Consider the following 24,665-nt stretch of genomic DNA (forward strand, 5'->3'; position numbering starts at 1 on the left):
CCCTGGATTTGAACTTGTGACTCCAGGTGTTGTAGTCAGCATCTTTACTTGCTGAGCTACCCAGGCCCCCCAACCAGGCTTTTAAATTAACTTAACCAGTATGATCAGAAAGACCGTGCTGGTCTACCAGCTAGACCTGCACAAAGTCAGCTCTATTGAGCTTAAACCAGCCTAGACCAGCATTGGAATTACACACTAGTCTTATTTATTGTCTATATTAGTCCTTATTAGATGCTATAAACTGAGATGTTGCACACAGTTCTGTTTATATGCATATTGATCGGTGACACATTTCTCCCACAAATATTCACAGGTCACAGGGTTAACTGCGGCAGCGTGCCCTCACTAGGAAGCGATCATAGACTTTCTGTTGCTGCTTATTGACTTCCTGTTGCTGGAGTTAGGGATATAGTTTCCTACCACATGTGTGATAAAACCAAACTAAAGACTGAGGTGAAAAAGAGTAATAATAATGAACAGGTGAAAATGTCATACTCAGTGTATTTAAATAATGTTTTTGGACTTTGGAACAATCGTGAAACCTTCAAAAGTATGTGGGGGTCTCAAGTTAGAAACCTTTTCTCACCAAAAAATAATTAATAATGTCTAATAACGTTGAATAGTATTAAAGTGTTTTGGTATTTTCATTGCAGACAGCAGCACCATTTTTACATCTCACATTTTCCACATAGTTTTAAGGAAGCGTTTCAAATAACATTCCTTTCCAGAGAGCTCATTGTTGTGTGCAGGGTGTCTGTTAGTGTATTGCCGTGGAAGGCCATGGTGAAGCTGGGTTCACCTCTCTTTGAGTTACTGTGGCATCTTTGGAAGTGTCACACAGGAAATGTGTTTGCCATGATTCATGACCTCAGTGTGACACACAAATGAGATGAGCAGATGTTTTACTCTTCTCTTCTTAAGCTTTTGTTTTTGTTCCTCTTATTTTTAACATTGTGAAGGACAGTAGCATATTTGGCTACCCTTGTGTATATATTATGTAGAATCAGCTGTAGATGTATGTATATATACATATAATGTTGGAATATAGTGTGCGATTTGAGTGCAAATAGCGATTATATGCGATTTGAGTGCAAATCTGTATGTATATATATATATATATATATATATATATATCATATATATATATACATACAGACTGGCAGTACATTGAAATTTTTCGTCATGGAAATTGATTTTGCTCTCATAGAAAGAAATTGGTCCTTTTATTCACCAAAGTGGCATTCAACAGATCACAATCTATAGTCAGGACATTAATAACATTAAAAATTACTATTCCAATTTGAATTGTTTTTTAAATTCTCCACATGCAGCAATGACAGCTTTGCAGATCCTTTGCATTCTAGTTGTCAGTTTGTCCAGATACTCTTCTTGTAGCACTTGCCATTAGGGATGCACCGATACCACATTTTCTCATCCCATCTGATTCCGATATCGTAAATCTCAGTGTCGGCTGATACTGATCCCAAGCTGATACCAGTGTTGTTTTTTGCATAATCAGTTTAGAATATCTTTACATTATTGTGTGGAATTAATTGGGAGTACTCTTTAATATGTAAAGAAACACAAACCTCTAACTACACATTATTTAAATATAAATGTATATCTTATTAAAAAACACTGGATGGATAATGTTTCAGCAAAATTAACAGTAATTCCAGTCTTCAAGTTTTCAGTAGAAAAGAAACCAGTGTTTATTTTTGCCTCTGTTGCAAAAAAGCAAGCTATTGAGCATCTAAATCTGAGATGCTGTTTTTGAGTAGCGCTCAAATATTGCGCACCGCTGTGAAGGCTAAAAATAGTCGCAAGTGCATCACCAGGCTGTGCGTGAGTTTGTGTCAACAGAGTTGGTGCTGTGCATACTATATATTTACTTATTAAACACAGCCTTTTGTGATTCACAGAGCTATCGCACGTCTTCAAGTGGCTTTGAATAAAATGCACGAGTTATATGAACTGCTTTAATGTTGTTTGTATGGTTCTTTTATGTCAGTAACGAACATGACTAACACATCGATACCCAATCCATCTAAAAGCTTCAGTATCAGAGCCGATTCCAATCCAGGTATCGGATCGGTGCATCCCTACTTCTTGTCAAGCACTTCTCACACTCCTTACAGTCTAGCTGATCCCAAAAACTCAATGGGGTTCCCTATCTGTCACTTACTCAATGTTGTGTCGATGTAGTGATACTAGGGGTCACTCTTGAGATCCCGAGACACCTCTGATGTTTGCAAAAGGCCAATGGGAATTGGCGAGTGGTATTTGCATGCCACTCCCCCAGATATACGCGTATAAAGGAGGGGTCATGCATATCGCTCATTAGATTTTCTCTTCGGAGCCGAACGGTCGAGGGTTCAAGCTGAGATAAGCGATTTCCATCCCTAGCCTCTGCTGGATCCTTGCACAGCCCTCGACGAGACACCTTTTGTGGATGCGTCATGTCCTCATTGCGAAGCCATGACCATGGCAACGCTGCAGTGGCGGCTCGCTGCTCGTCCTTCTACCTATGGGTATTAGGCTGGCGCAGCGAGCACTGGGGGGTTATTTGGAGACCACAATGGGACCACCTCCGCCGGTTAAATACCCGCGGACCTCCCATTCTCCGGCACGCTCGTTTGCTCCGTCATGCTCGTTTGCTCTGCTCGTTAGGCATTCGGATTAGTGCGCCGGCTCATCCCAGAGCGAGTTCGACCTCTTATTCATTGCCAGTGAAGGCGATGAGCTCTCGAGCACAGCATAGGAGAGCAGGATCTGACGTGGAAACCTCTGCTGGGCTTCCCCCCTCGGGTGTGGTCACCCAGTCACAGGCGGATGCTGAGATGACGGACGTGCTTTCCCGGGCTGCCGCAAGCGTCGGGCTAGAGTAGAACCCTCCGCTCTCCCCTGAACCCTCGTGGCTTGATGATTGATATCTGAGCTTGCAGCGCTGCTCACAGCCACACCCCGCCCCAGTGCCTTTCTTCCCTGAAGTGGACGAGGAGCTGATTAGTTCGTGGGAGGCACCTTTCACTGCCCGGTCCTGATCTCTCTGCTCCCTCGCTCTCAATGGTGGAGTGGCCAGGGGTTACTCGGCGATGCCCCCAGTGGATGAGGTACTCGCGTTGCACATATACACGCGATGCGTTGGATGGGTGCCCTAAGCTCCCATCCAAGGCCTGTATGCTCACGTCATCCCTGACGGCCAGAGCCTACGGCGCTGCCAGACAATCCGCCTCTGCCCTGCACGCCATGGCTCTCCTGAAAGTACACCAAGCGAAGGCGCTAAAAGAACTGCACGAGGGTAGTTTCTCCCCGGGATTGATGCAGGAGCAGCATCATTCAAAACAGCTTTCATAAAGTTACTGATATAACTAGAGTCCTCATCTTATGTGAGTGGTCATGATTTTATACATATGTTTCAAAATTAAAATGTATTTCATTAGGAGGAAAACGTTTTAAAGGGGGAAAAACATATACTAATACATTTTTAAAATCCAAATTTGTGTTAACATTTGTTAATGCACTATGAACTATCACAAAGTAATATATTGATTTTTATAAACTAACTTGTATTTTTGTAAACTAACATTAACTAAGATTAAAACATTTCAAACATTTTTTATTTTTAATTGTAAAACGTTTTTTATTTTTAATTGTTTGTTCATGATACCTAATGCACCAATGAATGGAACCTTATTTTAAACTGTTACTGTTTTTGTTTTTCATAACCTCACAAAATTGTGTTAGATTTATGCTTTAAACAAGAAAAAAAAACTATTTGCCAAGAAAAATAAACTTGTTCTCTTCATTTTATCCATGTCATGTTTTTTAATGGTACTTTCACTTAAATTAGATTTATATTTCAAAAAACACAAGTGACTTTCTGAATCACATATTGTAATGTATATTTGACCCAAAACTGTTGGGCGGGTTGAGTTCAGTGTGTGTGAGATACAGTACACAGACCCTCAGAAATGAAGACCAGCTGCTGTAAATGCATTCTTGCAGAAGCCGTGTGTGTGTGTGTGTGTGTGTGTGTGTGTGTGTGTGTGTGTGTGTGTGTGTGTGTGTGTGTGTGTGTGTGTGTGTTTTATAAGTGGTTTGAGTAGGTTGCTGGGGTTTACTGCAGCATATTTATATTCTGTTTTGTGGAACATTTTCCAGACATTGTGGTTGACATGAGTCAACACAACATCCCCCATCCGTCTGTGTCCCAAGAGTTTTACCACGAACAGTAGAAAACAGTAGAGTACAGGTGGACATATGATGTTTACATACATGCCGGGATATTTGTTACATCATCACTACTAAAGTATACATTATACTGTATATCTCAATATTTATGTATTTGCTCTATTTTTCTCGTTAATCAAAGGAATCAAATTGTTGCTAGAGTTCGAAAATTTTGGATTTTGCCGATACCGATTTTTAAGGTGATGGGAAAGGCCGAGAATCGTTCACTGTTAGTTTTTAAAAATCTATTTATAGTGTAAAAAAATGTTTTTTTATTCTTTCTTCACTATGACGGTCAAAGACAAAGAGTAAAAAATTTATAAAATCCCAGATGCAGTTTATTGTTCAATTACAATCCCAGTAATAACTAGAAAAAATAAGATTTGATGCAGAACACTGGACTTTTAATTATAAATACACCGGGGACTCTAATTTTGAAAATAATCAATTATGAAAACCATAGATAAGGAAGTATCATGAAAATAGTCTAATGATATGGTTGCTACTGGAAAATTAATGGGCAAATAAGATCAGTTATTGCTATATTTTCAATGTTACCGAATATATGTGACTATTCGATATATCACCCTGCCCTAATTAGCATCTTGAAAAATATGGACCACTATGGCCTTTGTGAGAGTTTTTCTGATCATTTATAAGGTTATTATTAACACTCGTGATTATTAAATTTTATTTCTGCCTGGTGAAAGCAAAAAATATTTTGCACGCACTGTCTGCACTGGTTTAGTGTGGGATTCACTGAAGTAATTATGCAGATCAAGCAGATCGTGCAATTCTGATCTTGTGGGCCTATTCTGAGCACTTTATAGCAGAGAATGCAGCAGACCACCATGATCTGACACACTTTGGCCGGACTGAACAGCATTACTGACAACTGTGATCCAGACACCTAAATCATCTCTTAATCATGCCAAAAGTGCGCTTGACTACACCGTGCATCTGGATATATGCCAGGTTATAACATTCTGCAAAAATCATTATTTAAGGAATAACTGCTGATATGATCGATAGAAAGTATCATCTCTTTTTCACAAAATTCACTTTACCGCCTGCTTTCATTGGGTGGTAGTAGCGGGATATAAATAGTGGCGGGCATTTTTTGTGAAGAAGCGTAATCTATAATAAGACAAATTTGCATAGTATGGAGTCTTGTTTGCGCAGTAAGGAATGACAATTACTTTATCTAAATGATCAAGACGCAGTGCAATTTCAGTTCTGGTTGGCCTGTTTAAACTAGATTGCGGGTGGTTAGTGATTATGATGCAGGTTTTTGAAATACCACGGCCAAAAGTGCCGCAAATGGTAAGTGAATCTGCTCCTCAGTGTTTACAGTTTTTGAGAAAATGTACCTAAGAATGGCTTACTTATTGTTGTTTCTGCATATTAAGCTTGGATAAGAAGAAACATTTTAACACAGAAAAAGTTGCACACTTAAGCATCTCAGAATAAACAGCATAAAAACAGGATGTGCGATGAAGTAATGTGGGTTCCAGCAAAAGGGAGCGGTTCTGTGACGTGTGGCCTGTTTGGTACAAAAGTTTCCGGAAAAGCCTCTTAAATGGTCATGTGCTTGAATCGGCTCATGCTCCACTGTGGCTGCCACACGTTTCTGGCTCCTCCAACATTCAGCCCATTGTTTTGATTTTAATCTCTCTCTGTCCAACTCTCACCCCATCTCTCTGCCTATCCTCACTCTGATTCACCTATCTCTCTCTTGGACAGTGCCCCTGAACCATTTGAACAAAATCCCAATCCTTTTAACTCCTCCTATGTAACTCGTCCAGCACTGTTTGTGCTCCAGTCATGAACAATACTTTAAATCATGTGGCTTTTTAAGGAGAGGTGTTCTGTTACTTTTCTAAGCAGTCAGATCATTTTTGCGTGGTGGATGATAAAATGGATGACAAAATGATCTGACAAAATGGGATCCGAGTCATACAGTACCTAGTGTAGATTCTCGAATAGCGTATAGAGATTTGGGGGTGAACTCTTTTGACTTGGACAAATAAGTAACTATCCACAAGACCTTTGAAACCACCTAGCAACACCTTAACAACACCTTAGCAACCACCTAGAACTCCCAAGCAATTGTAGCAACACTGTGTCAAGTATCCAGAACAAACTAACGTCAGATTTAACGTCCTTAAGAAGTTCAAAAGAATACGATGTTGCAGGCAGTGAAAGTTTGATTATTTTTGTTTGACTTTAATGTTAGTGATTTTATCATTTGAATAACTGTCCGTTGTGCTATTTAGATTCATAGCTCACTGTGCACTTTATTCCCTGCTATTTTAAGTGTTTGTTGCAAATCAACTGCATTAAAAGTTCTTTATTCCAAAGTCCTGACAAATAACCGAATAACTATTTGTGAACCCTCGCGGTATTCCGAATATTACAAATGGTTACCGTGCAAATCCCTACTAAACATGTCATTTTGGGTTCTGCCCAGAAGCCGTGCTTCTTTGGAAGTCTATGGATCTTCATGAGCACTGTTTGTTTGGGCATTGGGGTTTCAATCAATGTATTTTTTCCCACCTGGAAGCCAAACTTAGATATAAATTATGATTGGTCGAGCTTTCAATTGGGTGGGACTTCAACAAACAGACAATAATTGAAACATTGATGTACATGATTGACAGTGTATGGTATGTTAAATCTTGTTCGTGGTTTGGAAATACAGGCACAACTATTTGACATCTGAAGTAACACCTTTAATGCAGCCTTAATAATTTTATATTTTTCCTAATTTATTGTAAAAAAAAGTTTTAAGCTAAGTTAATTATTTACGTTTAGTAATTTCACTGTAAATGGAGTAGTAGTTTGAGCAGCTTTGTCAGCAACATTGTAGGCCCCAAAAACAATATGTGCTTCCCCACTTTTTAAGATCACAAGCGGCCACTGGTTTCTGGTCATGTGTTTCGCTATTGTTAAAAAGCAATCCAACCTAATTTGCAGAAGTGAACCACAATTTATGATGTATAACTTGCCAATTATTGTACAATGCTCACTGCTGCGTGTCTCTGTAGAAACTGCCTTTGGCGAGCAGTTTGTATTCATTGCATCTTTTGCAATGCGTCCACGACAAACAGATGCAAGTGCCGTCCTGTGCATGTAAAGTTAGACCTCCTAAGTCGTTGCTGAGTTACAGTGGTATACAATGTAAACGGCAATGTGCAGGGGCTTGGGGCAAGGGTGGCTAAGGAGTTTTGGGCCCCCTGACAACTTTGTACTCTGGGCCCCCTATCTGATTGAAACCCTGTACAACATTTTATTTTATTTATTTATATATTTGTAATATGAGTCAAAAATGACTCGTCATCTAGTTTTTAAGATATAATTTTTACAGAATTGGTCTTTTGATCTACCACTCTATGTATTTCTCAATTAAGATATCTTCTCATGAGAATTTGCTTTTTGACATTTTTGTGGTGGAAACTTTCCATGACAAACCCTAGAATGCATATGTGGGTGCCATATAAAGCACATGCATGTGGTATTCAATGTATTTAACACTGGCATTATTTTTTGTTATACATTGACTGATTGTAGAGTAATATGGAAATATTGTGGCTTATGGCAATATAGAGTACATAAGGTTGTCATTTTACAAAATTATCCTTTTTTTTAAAATTATAAACATTTTATCCTAGTCCATTGTACTTATATGCATGTGTTTGTGTTGGTAGAGTCAAGAGTTAAGACATATTTTACCACCAAACATGGAAATTGCCCATATTTCTGTTATACAGGCTTTTTTTAGACTCTCACCCAAAAGTGTTTACTTAATTTTCAATGTGTCTGAAAGATTTCAATAAAATATACAGTATATAAACTATATAGATCATTTAGTTTTGGAAAGAATAAACATCTAGATTTTACCTGGGTCTTTTTGACCCACAAATGTATTAAAGAGTATGCATACATTATGTTACATACATAGCGTTGTAGGGTTGTCATCTCTTGGAATATCTGAAGGCAAACTAATCCAAAATTGTTCCCCTATAAGGGGAAAGCATTAGAATAGATTTAATTTAAATTTAAAAAACAATTCTAAACTTACACTGTTGTAACATTTTGTTTTGTTATTCTAAAATTGCACAAAAGTCAGTTTTTACACATTTCCCTTGAAAAATTAAGAAACAAAGGAATTCATACATTTTTCTGATGTTAGTGAACATTCTAAAGTGGCATACAGCTTCATACTCTTCAAATGTAGACAGCTTAGATTGTCTTGATTTTGAACTTTAGAGCTCTAGAACTCTAATTTAATTTCTCTAGAGCTGTTTGCTCAACTGCAGGTTGTTAACTTTAAACAAACTTCAGCATTAATAAAAAGGATAATAATTACAGGAAGTGAAATAACAGTTCAAGAGTCAAGTATATATGAAATAAGAGCTACAATAGCAAGAGCGTTTTGTTTTCCTTCACCGTAGAGGAATCAAAGGAGGGAGGATGGTGTCGCAAATGGAATTTCTTACCCTCCTTCCACAGAGACCTACAATTTTGCTAGGAATTACAATGAGCTTGAAGCCAGGTCCCTCCACATGTGTTTCTGACTCTGTGATATTCCTCTATTCTTTCATTGTTCTGGAACTATCCATTCGTCTTCTTTAACATTCATTTGAACACTTGCCCTTTTCTTCATCGTTTTGTGTTTTTGATCTGTGTTTTTAATCACTGTGGTTCAGTCCAGGCAGCTGGAAAAATTTAGGCAGGAATGAGCTCTAAAATAAACAACACCTTTGGGGATACAGCCCTTGATTCCGGTAAACGTCTGGGCTATGCACAATGGCCAACTTTCCTTTGTAGAGCCCAAAGAGGCCAACTCTCCTTTAACTTTCTGTCTCCACCCCTCCAGCACCCTTCCATCTGTCCAACTGTCTGGATTTTTTAAACAATCTTGCACCATTTTATCCATCAGTTAACATTTCTGTGTGTTCCTGTGCTGTTTCAACAACCACACACACACACACACACACATATATATATATATATATATATATATATATATATATATATATATATATATACAGGTGCGTCTCAAAAAATTTGAATATCATGGAAAGGTATACCCGACCAAGTATTGAGTGCATAAATTAACATACTTTTCAGAAGGTCGATATTTCTGTATTATAAATTCTTTATTCTAATAGACTACATCAAGATTACAACAAAAAGGCTTGAAATATTTCACTTTAAGTGTAATGAATCTAGAATGTTTGAAAGTTCCACTTTTTGAATTAAATTACGGAACTTTTCCTTGATATTCAAATGTTTTGAGCTGCACCTGTATATGTATAAAAAACAAGAAAAAGTTACTGATTACATTTTACATATATATATATATATATATATATATATATATATATATATATATATATATATACTGTATATATATGTGTGTATATATATATAGTGTATATATGTGTGTGTATATATATATATATACTGTATATATATGTGTGTGTATATATATGTGTGTATATATATATATATAGTGTATATGTACAATTTAATCAGTAACTTTTTCTTGTTTTGGCTTGTAAAAATATCACACAATTGTCAACTGTTTTGTTGTTTTAAGGATACAACTCAATTGTTTTAGATTTATGTTTAAATCAAGAAAAACAGTTGGGTAAGAAAAATAACTAAACTGTGCACTCAGTATTTTGTTCTACCTTTTAAACAGACAGAAAATGTAATAGTAGGATATTATTTTTGAAAAATGTGTTTATATGTACACTCACATGAGATGGTCATATCAGTAAAAAAAAAAGCTGCTTTATTCTACAGTACAAATGATGTTGGGCGCACATTCACAAGCCATGTTAAAGTAATATGTAAGCAAAATATAACTTATTTTATCTTTATAATTGAACTTATGAAATCTATCAATCATGGTTCACTGTAAATTGTGCATTTCTATATTAACATAGGTAACTAAGAACTTCTGATTTTGCATGATGTTGCATCTACACCTCTAAGTGTCAGCGAACATAAAGACTTTACTGTGTGTACCTTTAATTTAAGAAATATGGTCTAAAAATAAGTCACATGATCTAATGCAATTTTGCTGCTCAATTACATGTATCATGTTTTAAGGATGTTTAGATATTTTTACTGGAAAACAGACGCATCTTTTGAACTAACACTAGCCATCATGGAATTAAGTTCACTTAACTTGGTGTTCATATAGAATTAACTTAAATATTTAAGTTAATGTAACTACATAGATGCAAGTATACTTAACTCAGATACATCTAACTAAGACCTCATTACATCACCTGAGCTACAGTATGAAAGAGAATCCTCTTAGTAATGCAATTTTCCTAAGGGGCTCCTTTATGTCTGGAAATGTGAAACGTTCCATTAAAACAATTAATTTGCTTGTTGAGAATGACAGAAAGCTTAAGCCAGAGCGCTCTGGGGTTAATGGCAGAGAGACTTAGATACATTGAGACGTTTCACATTTTAAGGTCAGAGTAAGGAGTATTAGATGTGGGGGGCCATGGCGGAGCAAGAACCTGTGTGGGTAGCGATCACAGCTGTTAAAACTACTTTTTTGGAAATTGTGTAACACGCACACACGTGTCCGGATTGTCCCCTGACTCAGCGGTTTCAAAGAGAAAGAGCATCATTGAAAGCCTCATCATAGATGTGAAAAGCAGAAACATACTGTAAACGTGGACCACAGTATTATTATTAGAACTATTTTAAAATGGAAGAGTCATCAAAGTAAAAAACTGTAGGGTTTTGTAGGCCTTACTCTGAACTAATCTAACAGTGATGTGTTTATAGGTGTTTGTGTTTAAGTACCTACATGCATGCCGTTCTTTGTTTTAAAGATAACATAAAAATCAAAATTGACTTCAGATTTCAAATCAAGTCCCATCCTACTTTATTTACTATAGAGTATTTTGTACATTATACACTTGGAAATATATCACATTATCAATGTTAAATATAATGAAAAGCAAGTTACATTTCTGTGATCATATACTCATGTTATTCCAAACCATTATGACTTTTATTTCTTCCGTGGAACACAAATGGACATTGCTTTTATTCCTTGCATTTAAAGCATATAGTGACCAGAGGCTTTAAAGCTCCAAAAAGGACACACACACACACACACACACACACACACACACACACACACACACACACACACACACGTTGTGTTTCCATGTTTTATGGGGACTTTCCATAGACATAATGGTTTTTATACTGTACAAACTTTATATTCTATCCCCTAAACCTAACCCTACCCCTAAACCTAACTCTCACAGAAAACATTCTGCATTTTTACATTTTCAAAAAACATAATTTAGTATGATTTGTAAGCTGTTTTCCTCATGGGGAACGACAAAATGTCCCCATAAGGTCAATAATTTCGGGTTTTACAATCCTCATGGGGACATTTGGTCCCCACAAAGTGATAAATACATGCTCACACACACACACACAAACACACAATAAAATCAGCACATTTATAAAAGAAGTCCATATGAGTCACTCACTATATTCCAAGTCTTCAGAAGTCATACGATAGCTTTGTCATTATTCACTGAAAATCATTCCTTCCACCATAGCTCTCTAATCCCATTCGTGTTTGCACATTTTTTAAACTGGACATCTCAAGACACGACACACAAGGGTTTTATGTCTGACACCAAACACCATTGGTTCTTGAGTGTCTTGTTGTGACTGATCACAGTGTGCCATGTTTGGTGCACCCTGTAATTCATCTTAGACTAACTTGATTACTATATTTCACCTAAATATTTCTTTTAATTTCGTTTTTTTGTTTGGTTTTGTACAGATGTTGAGCAGATGGCTATAGACTGGCTTACAGGAAACTTCTACTTTGTTGATGACGTGGACGACCGAATCTTTGTATGTGATAAGGATGGAACCACATGTGTCACACTGTTGGATCAAGAACTCTACAACCCTAAAGGCATAGCTCTGGACCCCACCATGGGGTAAGAACATGGTTAAGTTCACACATACTGTGCTCATCCCTCATCTTGTGCTCTGAGATATTTGCGTCCACTGACTCAGAAATTATTTGTTCCCTTCACAATGCTCATAAAGCCAAAATGGACCCTTGTGTGGCTTTGTTGGTAGTGACAAATTCTTCATCACTACATACATTTTCTCTCGCAAAATACTGAAAAATTAAGAAAGCACACTAGGTAACACTGACTAGAATACATAGGAAATTACAAATGAAATAGATATAGAAGTAGCAGCATTGAAAATGTCGTGCCTCCAAAGGAACCCTCCAAATGGGACATTCTTGCAAGAGTCACATTTGCTATTCCTTAAGTTAGGGATAGGGATAAGTTTATAGGGTTAAAGTTAGGGTTAGGTTGATGCATAGGATGTAAGGTTCCTTTGGGACTCTAAATAAATGCATTAAGCACAGTGTATTAATGTTGTTGCGTGTGAATTTTTCAAGACTTTTCCCAGATCAAGAGTTCCCCTCTAGTTGCTTGATGTGTAAAGCAACACAACTGGCTAACGATTTATTTACCAATTATTCTTTCAAACCAGAGTTTTTGGTAAATATTCTGCTAGTGGGGCTAAGTAGAAGATCCTAAAGCTATTAATTGCATGCGAAGAGAGGATACTTACACCTTTCTTAACTTTGCTTTACACAGAAAGGTTTTTTTCACGGACTATGGGCAGATACCAAAGGTGGAACGCTGTGACATGGATGGACAGAACCGAACGAAACTGGTTGACAGTAAAATTGTTTTCCCGCATGGCATCACCCTTGACCTGGTCAACAGGTTGGTCTACTGGGCTGATGCTTATCTGGATTACATCGAGGTTGTGGATTATGAGGGCAAAAATAGACATACCATCATTCAAGGACTATTGGTAAGATGTTTGTGGTTATTATAACACTTCCTAAAAAGTAATTCAAACTGTAATTTTAGACCTTTTTGCCAATAATATGCTTACATAATTTCTCCTACATTTTTGCTAATTTGGTGGACTTTGAGTAAAAGTGTTTACCAAGAAATTGCTAGTTTTATCGTTAAGCAATGATGTGGCTTATGACCTGATATCCTGTATAAACTGAATCAACTTTCCTCTTTTTCTTCTCTTGAAACATAAACATGACATCTAAGGCACTAAGCTAGCAACAAAGATTTTAGACACCTTTAGAGCATATCCTCTTACCATCCACATTGTCTTGTTGAGTGGATATCAAGTGGTGTTGCATAATGTGATAAATATTTTGGTAGGTGGAACTGACAGTGGTTTTTCATTAGTACTATTGAGTCATCTGATTAAAGCTGTTTCTGTAAACACATTAGCCTCATTCCTTTCCTCTCTGCGTGAGTTATGGTTATCATTTAGCTGCTCGGCCCTAGGCTAAATAGTGTGTTTATATGTGTGAGAGTGTGTGTCTGACTCACTCACAACTTGTACTTTATCCGATGGAGCAAACACAAACTCGCAGTGATAGATCTGCTAGAACTATTTGTCTTTTTGTCCAATCAGATTGAACATCTCTATGGACTTACAGTGTTTGAGAACTATCTATATGCTACAAACTCTGACAATGCCAACATGCAACCAAAGACCAGTGTGATCCGTGTCAATCGCTTCAACAGTTCAGACTATCAGGTGGTCACCCGAGTGGATAAGGGTGGAGCGCTACATGTTTACCATCAGAGACGGCAACCCCCTGGTATTAAAACTCCTTTATACATTATCTATTGCTCAGCTGAATACACTAAGTGCATGAGTGAGTATAATGCAAATGTTTTAGGTGTTTACACTAACCACGATTTGCAGCAACAGAGCGATCAGAAGTCATGAAATTTAAATGAGATTTTGTAAATTTTTCCAACATAAACCAAAGTGATCATTGCCGATGTAACTAACCAGCCACGATTGCCACAAGCGATGAGTGTTAGGATATTTTATGTATCTCTTGGTTTCTATTTCTGCATAAAACAACAAATATGTTCTGATTGGATGTTATTGTGCTGTATTGAGAAGGATATAGCTTCAGGCAGAGCTCTGAAAAGGGGCAGGAGCTCCAAACTGCCAGCTAAGGTGTAGGGAGACCCTAACCTAGCACTTTCCCTAACCCGAACCCAAACTCCTCTTTTGGGGTTGGCACAACCTCATTTTGGAGTAACCCTGCCCCCTTCTGGAGTAACCCCACCCTATTTTGGAGATTCTGCCCCAATTTGGAAATCTCTGGCCTGCAGCTATACCTACTTGGCCATGTTATGCCACAGTTTCACATTCAGAGTAAACACACAAATTGCTTGTTGGAATCGTATCGCATTGCATCTAGTTAGGACATGGTGTAACTTGGGCTACAGTGAAATTTTATTATTAAGGGATGCATATGCATGGAATGGAATATGCATGTAATAGAATGCACAATTGTATATCATATGGAGCCTGCTAATGTATTGAGAAACTAAGTGTACTCTTCCCCTGTTATGTTCTTCAGTACGGAGTCACGGCTGTGAGCCGGATCAGTTTGGGAAAGCCGGAGGCTGTTCAGACATCTGTCTGCTGGGCAACAGTCACAAAAGCAGAACATGTCGCTGTCGCTCTGGATTCAGTCTGGGCAATGATGGCAAATCATGCAAGAGTGAGTGATGTCACAGCCAATCAGATTCCACTCCACCAATAGTCTTCTGCTAAATTTAGTTGATAAAGTTGTGCACACACAAAGGCCACCATTAGGATTCAACTTTTGTATTTAGGACTAATTTTATATTATTTGAGAGTTTTGATTATATAAACTCATTGGATGGCTCTAAAGTATGGCTCCTAAATTTAAAAAAAACATCGACTGGCTCTTTGCTAAGTCAATATGAATTAAATTACCCTATTTACATTCTTAAAATATGTTTCTGGCTTCTTGTGATTGACTCATTGGTGCACGTCATTCCAAAGAAAACAGGTTAGTCTTTGTAATCTTTTTATCAAAATGTATTTGTTTCCAATTACGGAAGAAATATTGATTGCGAATGCAGTTTTATATTAACTTGCCATTGAGCGTCCCACTTTAAGATGTCACCTTAAAAGTTAAAAGTAGTTTGGGGTATGCCATTTCGAACTTTAGTTTGTTGGCTGGTGAAAAGCAAAGCAAAGTAACACATTAATATACTAAAGAGATGGACAACATTACAAATATTAGTGATATTAGTATGAAATGGGTTATATTTGAGGATCTCAATAGTTTGATAAAGTTCAAGACAAAGTATATAGCATTCTTAATGAATTTGCAGTATTCTAAATTGTATTCATAATAGGCTCAGCCTCGTTTAAATCTTTCATGAAAAATATTTCTCATAGTTCCTTCCCTTAGGCTACAATGATGTGCTGGTCTTAACTGGTTAAAGCAGGTTAAGCTGATCTCCCAGATTAACCAGCTGACAAGTTCCAAAAACAAGACCAGTCCAGAGAGTTTTTTTGGTCATCTAGATTGATGGCCTGACCTACTGTAAATTTTGGCTAATTCACTCACAGAGATGAGGTCATTTCCATTTAAAAACACTATTGATTTCAAACATTTGTTTCTTAAACATTCAAGTAACTATTGTATGTATTTGTTATTTGTGATCTGCCAATGACCTCTGAACACATGAATTTACAAAGACAAGAGGGGAATGAAATCGATTGTAGGAAACATGATAAAACAGAAATAGGAGACCCTAAACTGTATACAGTTACAGGTGTCTTTAACCACTATGTAAAAATAGTCATTATGTTGTTCTTACTACATAGATATGTCTTGTTACATTGTACTTACATTTAAAGTACCTTCATATAATTACATCTGTAATTACATTGTTGACCCTAACCCTACACGTGCCCCAACATCGGTAGCAGCAAATGTGACTCTTGCGGGAGTTGTGCAGGATAGCACGTATGTACACAGAAAGTGCGTTGTATCAAATGCGGAATTCTTTTAATGTGAGTACATAGTAGTTCAGACTATAAATAATTTAAAGTTGGAACCAGAAACATCACTAAAGGCTCAGTGTTCACTTGATTAATTATTTTATATTGTTTTACTGCTGGACTCTTGAATTATTAAATCCACTGTGTGTAACAAATGGCTGATATGTTTCATGTCTGAGTTGAACTATTAAATGTATCACAAATGCTTACTTTTCTGGTATGTTTATATCATGTTTCTATCTGTTCTCAGAGCCAGAACATGAGTTATTCCTAGTGTATGGGAAGGGACGTCCAGGTGTTATTCGGGGTATGGACATCAACCCTAAAATTCAGGATGAGTACATGATCCCCATTGAAAACCTCATGAACCCTCGAGCTCTGGACTTCCACGCTCAAAGTAACTTCATCTACTTTGCCGATGCCACAAGTTACCTGATTGGCCGACAGAAGATTGACGGCACGGAAAGAGACATCATCCTTAAAGAAGGTTCTGAAACTGACATTTTTACACTTCATTCCCCTTTATGTTGGACAGTAAATCATTGCTGTTGTGTATTGATTGTGTAGTTATGACATACTGAGTTGTTTCCATTCTTCAGGTATTCACACTGTTGAGGGAATTGCTGTGGATTGGATGGCCAATAACCTCTACTGGACAGATGATGGTCCTAAGAAGACCATCAGCGTTGCCCGCTTGGAGAAAGCTTCTCAGACCAGGAAGACACTCATTGAGGGCAAGATGACCCATCCTAGAGCTATTGTGGTGGACCCTCGGCACGGGTAACTGTAGATCTAGAATGTGGTTAATGGTACATTGTTGGTGAAGATACAGTAGTTGGGTTATTTTTGGGTTCATGAACCCATATGCTCATAAAACTGATTATTCTTCTTTGAAATGTAAAGGAATAGGCTACCCTGTTTACATCTGTTGTTAAGAGCTAGGTCACCCAAAAATGAAAATGATGTCATCATTCACTCACTCTTAAGGCTCAGTCACATTTACCTTTGCATTGCAAAATTCAGCAGGCCGTGAAGATGAAGGTGTATGTTAAGCGAGGATGAAACCCGCAAAAACCAAAAAGCAGTCTCTTTTTATGCTACACTTTATACTCTGGGAAGTTATAAAGTTATAATGTCACTGCTAAATATATATTTTTTCCAAGTCCATTGTGAATATTCAGTGAACCTGAATGTACAAAGAACTCAGGAGACACAGGTCAACGCTCCAAATTTGCGTGTCATAGTTCACCAGACCTGAACTCCACACAAAATTTGCATGGGGACATTTTTTATCACTGGAAGCCCATCAGGTAACAGTCATGATTGTGCAGATTCTCATTGAGATGACTGTATTTCACCTGCAGAATTTTGAAGTGCAAAGAGAAAAATGTTTGGCAGAATGATCACATGGTGATCCAATGAAAGTAAATAGTGACTGAGACTAACAAACATTCCTTTTGTATTGAACAGCAAAAGTAAGGCATGTCGGTTTGTAACAAAATGAGGGTGAATGTGTGTGTGTGTGTGTTTGTCAGGATCCAGCCACATCATTCAGCTTGGTTTATTGTTCTTTGATCCTGACACCCATGTCTGTGATGCTTCTCATTTCTTAAATTGTGCATCCTCATTTCCTCGCTTCTCCGCGTCCCCTTCCTCGATCACGTGTCCCGTTAACTGATCAGAGTCTGTAAATATTAAGGATGTATTAATCCTCTAAATGCACCTCAAGAAGCTGAGGACTGAGGAAGCTTATCGAAGACACTTGAGTGAGGAAGCACATGAGCTTCCTAAAAGAAGACTTTTTGGTCGATCACAACAGTTTTAATTCATGTTTGTTTTTTGCAGTTTAAATTAACCATAATTGTCACTTACTTCAACATCACATCTTCAATTATTAGGATTTATTTTGAATATATTAAATAAATAAAGTTTCATTAACATAACAGAAAGTGCTCCAAGGTACTGCAGCTGCACAAAAACATGCTCTGAAGTCATGCTTGAGTAGGCAAGGACTTTCCATTTTATAAATGCACCTTGCTTCGATGGGTGCTTCTCATTTCTGAAATTGTGCTCCCTTGTTTCCTTTCCTTGCTTTCTTTCCTCATTTTGTTGCTCCACCTTCTTAGGAAACAAGGACAGAGGAATTGAAGCTAGACGAATTTGTAAAATGAAATGTCCTGCTCACTCAAGAGTGACTTCACGGCTGCAGTATGTCGGCGCGTTTGCCGTTACTTTAGTAAATTCATAGTAAATCCAAATTATTCAAGATGCACTGTTGAATTATGTTTATTTAAACTTCAAAGGTGAAACATAAATTAAAACTGCTGTGTGAGATGTGAAGCGGGTGGATAATTTAAATGCTTTGACCAAAAACTCTTCTGCATAGGATGCTCCTGTGCTTCCGAGGATGCACAATATAGGAAATTAAAAGCACCTGATTCCTCCGTCCTCCTTTTCTTTCCTTCCATCCTTTCCTTGTTTCCTAAGTGTGTGGAGCAAAGAAACGAGGAAAGGAAGCAAGGAAAGGAAAAGAGGATGCATAATTACAGAAATGAGAAGCACCTCTTGGCTGATTCAACTGATATGTGGTCACAGGGGTGCATATACTCAGAACTAAATGTTTTACTCTTTCAGCTGGATGTACTGGACTGACTGGGAAGAGGACCCAAAGGACAGCAAGCGTGGAAAGATTGAGAGGGCCTGGATGGATGGAACCAACCGAAATGTCCTGTTGACATCTAAGACCGTTCTGTGGCCCAACGGCTTGAGTATTGACATTCCTCAGGGCATCTTGTACTGGGTAGACGCTTATTATGACCGAATTGAGATGGTTTACCTCAACACCTCTGCACGCAAGGTAACTGCATAACACTGTACACACACAGACATATATATATATATATATATATATATAATGTACATAATGTATCTACACAGTCTAGTTAAATGTGTTTGCATTTAAGGGTAAGTTCACCCAATCATTATATTATATCATTATTCACTCAAGTGTTGTACCAAGTGTTGTGACTTTCTTTCTGCCATAAAACAGAAAAGGAGATATTTAGCAGAATGTTCATGCTGCTCATTGCAATTCAACAAAGGCATACAGTGACCAGGTGCTATTGTTGTTCTCGTGTTTATGTCATATTCTTTCTGTTCAGACGGTTTATGATGGACAGGAACTGAGCCATGCTTTTGGCCTGTGCCATTACAAACACTTCCTGTTTTGGAACGAGTACCGCAGCGGCAACATCTATAAGCTCGACCAGATCACCAAAACAGTCACCTTGCTGCGCAATGAACGTCCACCCATCTTTGAGATTCGCATGTATGATGCCCAGCAGCAGCTAGGTATTATATATACTGTACATACAATTTATTTCCTGTTAATTGCTTTATTTGTTTCAATTTTCAAAGAGTAAACATTTAACATTTTCAAATGCAAGTCAAAGTAGCCAAAATCCAGAGACTGTTGAATATCCATCAGATGAAATTGTTGTGTGTGTGTTTGTTGCAGGCAGTAATGTGTGTCGTGCGAATAACGGTGGTTGCAGCAGTTTGTGTTTGGCCACTCCCACTGGCAGGTCATGTGCCTGCGCTGAGGACCAATTACTGGACCCCACAGACAACACCAGTTGTAAAGGTAAGGTTGTAGAGTGGTTTTTAGCATGTTGCTATACTGTTATAAGGGTATTTTGAGTGGTTGTTAGTCAGATGCTTGCTAGCCCAATTCAAAAGAGCCCACCCCAAAGTCTCCATGTGATTCTGGTCTCTAGATATAACTCGGGTCCCACCTTCAATGTAAGTCAAGGGGAGTTTTTTTCTATAATTCATCTTGTATAGTGTTTATATTCTGACTGACTGTGATATTATCAGCTAAAAGGAACATTAAGTGCTTTCTGCATCTGACTCAGTTGCAGTCAAAATGTTAGAATAGAAATAATAGAAAGAAGAGAAACCTCAGACGATTTCCTCAATGATTTTGGCATTTAGCAGTCTTGTCACAGAGTGTGTGTGTGTGTGTGTGTGTGTGTGCGCGTGTGTGTATTTCCCAACAGCAAATCCCTCGTATATTCCCCCGCCGCAGTGTCAGCCGGGAGAGTTTGCCTGTAAGAATAATCGCTGTATTCAGGAGCGCTGGAAATGTGACGGAGATAATGACTGTCTGGACAACAGTGACGAGACCTCTGAACTCTGCCGTAAGATAACATTCATGTCATATCTTACAGTTAACAGTTAGATTAATGTCATCTTAAAGGGCCTTGTGATACCAACACAAAGAGGCACCAAATCACTTTCCCAGCTTCACGGTACCTCGATGGTGGAACGACCTTCCCAACTCTGTGAAGCAGACTCCCTCTCTGTCTTTAAAAAAAATTACTAAAGACACAACTTTTTCATGAGCACTTGACCCTACACCTTTAAAAACAAAAAATATTGTTGCACTCTAATCTCTGTCTTTGTGCACAGCTTTATTGGTTCTTGTGTATATCAGCAACAGCCAATTTGAGTGTGTGAAAGTACATGTGTATAAATAAGAACTAGGGTGTGCTCTACACTTTGAGAACCACTGGAGTACATTTTTGGAGCTTGACAGCACCTGGTCTACATCCACTTTTATCAAAGAGCAGGGATTGGTTGCAAGAAACCCTTTAAATTAAGAAAACCCTTAGTAACAATACACTTATGAATAGGGATCTCAAAAAGTACCGGTACCGGTAATGATACCAGGGTTTCTGCAGTACGTGCAGTACGTGCAGTACCGAGTACTGACTCAATTCAGGACCCGCATGCTGTTTGACTGACACACGGCTGCTTTCAAATACTCACACACTTATTTGAGCATGTGCTCTATTACTCCTTAGACACTGAAATGCTGCTTATTATCATGTCAAAGCCAGAGTCTGACTGGAGGAACTGAGAAGCAATTAGAAGAAAAGCGCTCGGACCTTGCGTTAAATGCAATCATGCAGCTTTGCGCACAAACTGTATACGAACTTTGCAAATGTGCCTCAAGGTCAAAATACCCATCAGTTGTTGTATTAAGTGGAAAACAATCAGGTTTATATAAAAATATCGGATCTGAGCATTTGACCTTCTGTGTCTGTTTATTATGTTGTTTATCAAACTCAATGTTTTTTATTAGTGTTCTTAGTTTACTTTACCCTTCTATATTATATATTATTGTATTGTTTACATTCGTATATACTAAAACAAATTTAAGCTTGTTTACAAAATTGAGAAACACAAAGGAAACATGATAATTTATTAATATTTAACCATGTATGTGGACTAAAGGAATGCATTCAATAGCATTTTACCTATTTTTGCTTTGGTATCGAAATTTATATCAAGAATTGTGAAATTTTACAAGTATCGACTAATGATATTTTGACAACCCTACTTTCAGTTATATCTAAGGATTTTCTTTACCTAAGGGGTTTCTTGCAATCAGTTAAATATTCTGATAAACATCTCCTTATGTGTTTCATGGAAGAAAGACATTCACAAGGTTTTGGAACAACATTTGGAAGTTTTTTAGGGGGTGAACTTCCCTTTAAGCTTCTCATCAACACAAATACCCATATCTGTTTTTCTTTTGTCTGTGTGTAGATCAGCACACGTGTCCTGCAGATCGCTTCAAGTGTCATAATAACCGCTGTATTCCCATGCGCTGGCTCTGTGACGGAGACAACGACTGTGGCAATGATGAGGACGAGTCCAACACAACATGCTCAGGTACACTCCCAGCCACAAGTAAGGAAATTGAATCATGCAATCTCTTCAATATATAAATAGAGAGGAAAGGAAAACCTCAGCTTAAGTCCCAAGCTTTTCAGAAGACACCATTAATGACCCCCTGGAAGACCTTCTGAGAAGACCCCCCCAGTAATGTATCAAATTGTTCTGTGAAATCATTAATCAAAAGTCTGAGATCTGAATTTCATCTCCAAAGACAACAGTTTTCTAAAAATGCAATCTGATTAAAATTGGCGTCTCACAAAGTGTCCTAACCAGACTCAATGTTGTCATTTGTTTGTCCACATTGACAGTGAAATAGAAACCACCAAAATAGAAACCAAGCAATCAACTGAATGTCAAGTTGCTTGCTGCAACTGGTTACGATAAAAACTTTTCCATGAACATAGAAGAGCTTGTATCATTTGTTGCTTTATCACGTCACTTCTGGGAAGAACTGTCCGTTTAATAATGTTAGCCCCATCGGTTCCCACACTAGATCCTATGACCTGTACTGAAGTGTCTGGGTTTAAATCCACACTAATAACACTTAGAATGAGCTCAAATCACTGGAAAATCTAGTTGTAATTTTGGTTCATGTAGTGTGAAAAGGGCAGCTGGAATAGTTTCTCTTGCTGGCTTGAGCTGATGATCTGTAGTGACATTTTGCTAATCTGTAAACTGAAATCTGCTTGAGACATATGTGTGTACTGTATATTATTATATATACAGTATATGCTATATATTGAAATGCACATTAAATCTCTTTAACCCTCATCCCTCGCGTACCTGATCTTGAAGCCTTTTTAATCATGTCTGTAGGCAGCAGGAATTGGCTGATGACATTGGGAGTCCCGTCATCCTGAATAAAATCAGGAAGCAGTTCAATTTCTCTTCAGAAATTTACTCTTCATGGCTCTACAAGTGATACTTGGAATTTTCACTTGGATTAGCCATAAAAATACTGCAACTTAACTGCTTGTGGAAGAAGAGTTTGCGCTCAACTTTGAGAGCGTTGTGGTAATTTGTGGTCAATTTCATCACAATCCGGTTGGCTCGTCAACTTATTCACCACTGCGACTTGCGAACAAGTTGCTGGGATAATTTATTAAGTATTGCGACTAGCCCTACTTGTAGGTGCCTCTGCCACTTTGGCTTGCTTGAGGACCGTGCAGAGAAAAAGAAAGTGTTCCTCTCTCGGGTGCTTGGCAGACTCTATATTTCACTGCTAGTTTTGTGACAACTTTGGCTTGCTGTCTACAGGGACAATTTCACTTGATGTATATGAGTACCATCACGCATATAGCATGTCACGAATTGTTGCCTTGCCCAAATGTGTGTAGGTGTCACTGTTGTCTGCCCTGTGTTTCTCCCCTTTCATCTGTTCCCAGAAAATGGGCGTGACGAATTCGGCGGCAAACGCTTCATCCCCGCCAGTGAGATGCACCTATAGCCGACAGCTTGGGGACGGCGGCAAAACGAAGCCGTGCGGACATTTTTTGCTATCTGGGACACTTCCCATAATTGCCTGCTCTCATCTCTGCCAACACGCCTGTGAAGGGAATTGCCGAAGACCAGAGATTATACATGGAGGGAGTATGTGGGTCTAGTTTTGGAGACATTCGCTTTAGAGGAACCACCTCTCTCAATCCCGGTTTCAGCTTCTGAGCATTCCACGCCTGCCATGGCCAACGAGCCAATGCCCACGGCCAACGAGCCAGCGCCCACACCTGCCACGGCCAACGCCCACGCCTGCCACGGTCAACGAGCTGGAAGTCTTGTCCGTCCCAGAGCCAGCGTTGCCAGTCTCGTCCAACCCAGAGCCAGCGTTGCCAGCCTTGTCCGTCCCAGAGCCAGCATTACCTGCCTCGTCCGTCCCAGAGCCAGTGTTCACAGCCTCGTCCGTCCCAGAGCCAGCGTTCACAGCCTCGTCCTTCCCAGAGCCAGCGTTCACAGCCTCGTCCGCCCGGAGGAGGACAATAAAGGCTTCTGTTTTCCAGTCTCCTCCATCCAGGGCTCCGCCTCCCGAGCCTTCCATGGCTCCGCCTCCCGAGCCTTCCATGGCTCCGCCTTCCGAGCCTTCCAAGGCTCCGCCTCCCGAGTCTTCCACGGCTGTCTCCTGAGCCTTCCACGGCTCCACCTTCCACGGCTCTGTCTCCTGAGCCTTCCACGGCTCCGCCTCCTGAGCCTTCCACGGCTCCGCCTTCTACGGCTCTGCCACCTGAGCCTTCCACGGCTCCTTCATGGCCACCTCTCGGGTCACCTAACCCAGTCCCTGTCCTGTGGCCACCTCCCGGGTCTCCTGACCCAGTCCCTGTCCTGTGGCCACCTCCCGGGCCTACTGTCCTGTGGCCGCCTCCCGGGCCTCCTGTCCTGTGGCCGCCTCCCAGGCCTCCTGACCCTGTCCCCGTCCTGCGGCCGCCTCCCAGGCCTCCTGTCCTGGTCCCCGTCCTGTGGCTCCCGTGTTTAACCTATGCCCTTCGTAGATCTTTGCTCCTGTTCATGTTCTTGTTTCCCATCATGGATGTTTTATTTGTTCCTGTTTCTACCAGTTATTTGTATTTGTTTATTTTCATTAAAATCCTTAGCTGCACCTAGATCCAGCTCTTTTGACTTCTTCCCATTATTACAGTAGGAACAATATTGAGAGGAAAGACTCACATTTTGTTAGTGCTTCACACCTCTGACTGCAAGTGTGGTCATTCCAGCCGACTTTTGAG

The 24,665-nt window shown here is 39.0% G+C and overlaps 1 protein-coding gene across 3 annotated transcripts in view; it reads left to right on the forward strand.

Moving 5' to 3' along the window:
- lrp1aa (low density lipoprotein receptor-related protein 1Aa) overlaps positions 1 to 24,665 on the forward strand; it is a 296,995-nt gene that overhangs the window by 84,711 nt on the left and 187,619 nt on the right. For all 3 annotated transcript variants that reach the window (XM_052110997.1, XM_052110998.1, XM_052110999.1), the window contains exons 7-17: positions 12,077 to 12,239; positions 12,921 to 13,143; positions 13,774 to 13,963; positions 14,744 to 14,887; positions 16,457 to 16,693; positions 16,806 to 16,986; positions 18,841 to 19,063; positions 19,368 to 19,557; positions 19,724 to 19,849; positions 20,265 to 20,405; positions 21,820 to 21,945. In XM_052110997.1, coding sequence (XP_051966957.1) covers positions 12,077 to 12,239; positions 12,921 to 13,143; positions 13,774 to 13,963; positions 14,744 to 14,887; positions 16,457 to 16,693; positions 16,806 to 16,986; positions 18,841 to 19,063; positions 19,368 to 19,557; positions 19,724 to 19,849; positions 20,265 to 20,405; positions 21,820 to 21,945 — 1,944 coding nt within the window. The remainder of the gene's footprint in view (positions 1 to 12,076; positions 12,240 to 12,920; positions 13,144 to 13,773; positions 13,964 to 14,743; positions 14,888 to 16,456; positions 16,694 to 16,805; positions 16,987 to 18,840; positions 19,064 to 19,367; positions 19,558 to 19,723; positions 19,850 to 20,264; positions 20,406 to 21,819; positions 21,946 to 24,665) is intronic.

The sequence above is a fragment of the Xyrauchen texanus genome, chromosome 39, assembly GCF_025860055.1.
Source record: "Xyrauchen texanus isolate HMW12.3.18 chromosome 39, RBS_HiC_50CHRs, whole genome shotgun sequence".
NCBI classification, from domain to species: domain Eukaryota; kingdom Metazoa; phylum Chordata; class Actinopteri; order Cypriniformes; family Catostomidae; genus Xyrauchen; species Xyrauchen texanus.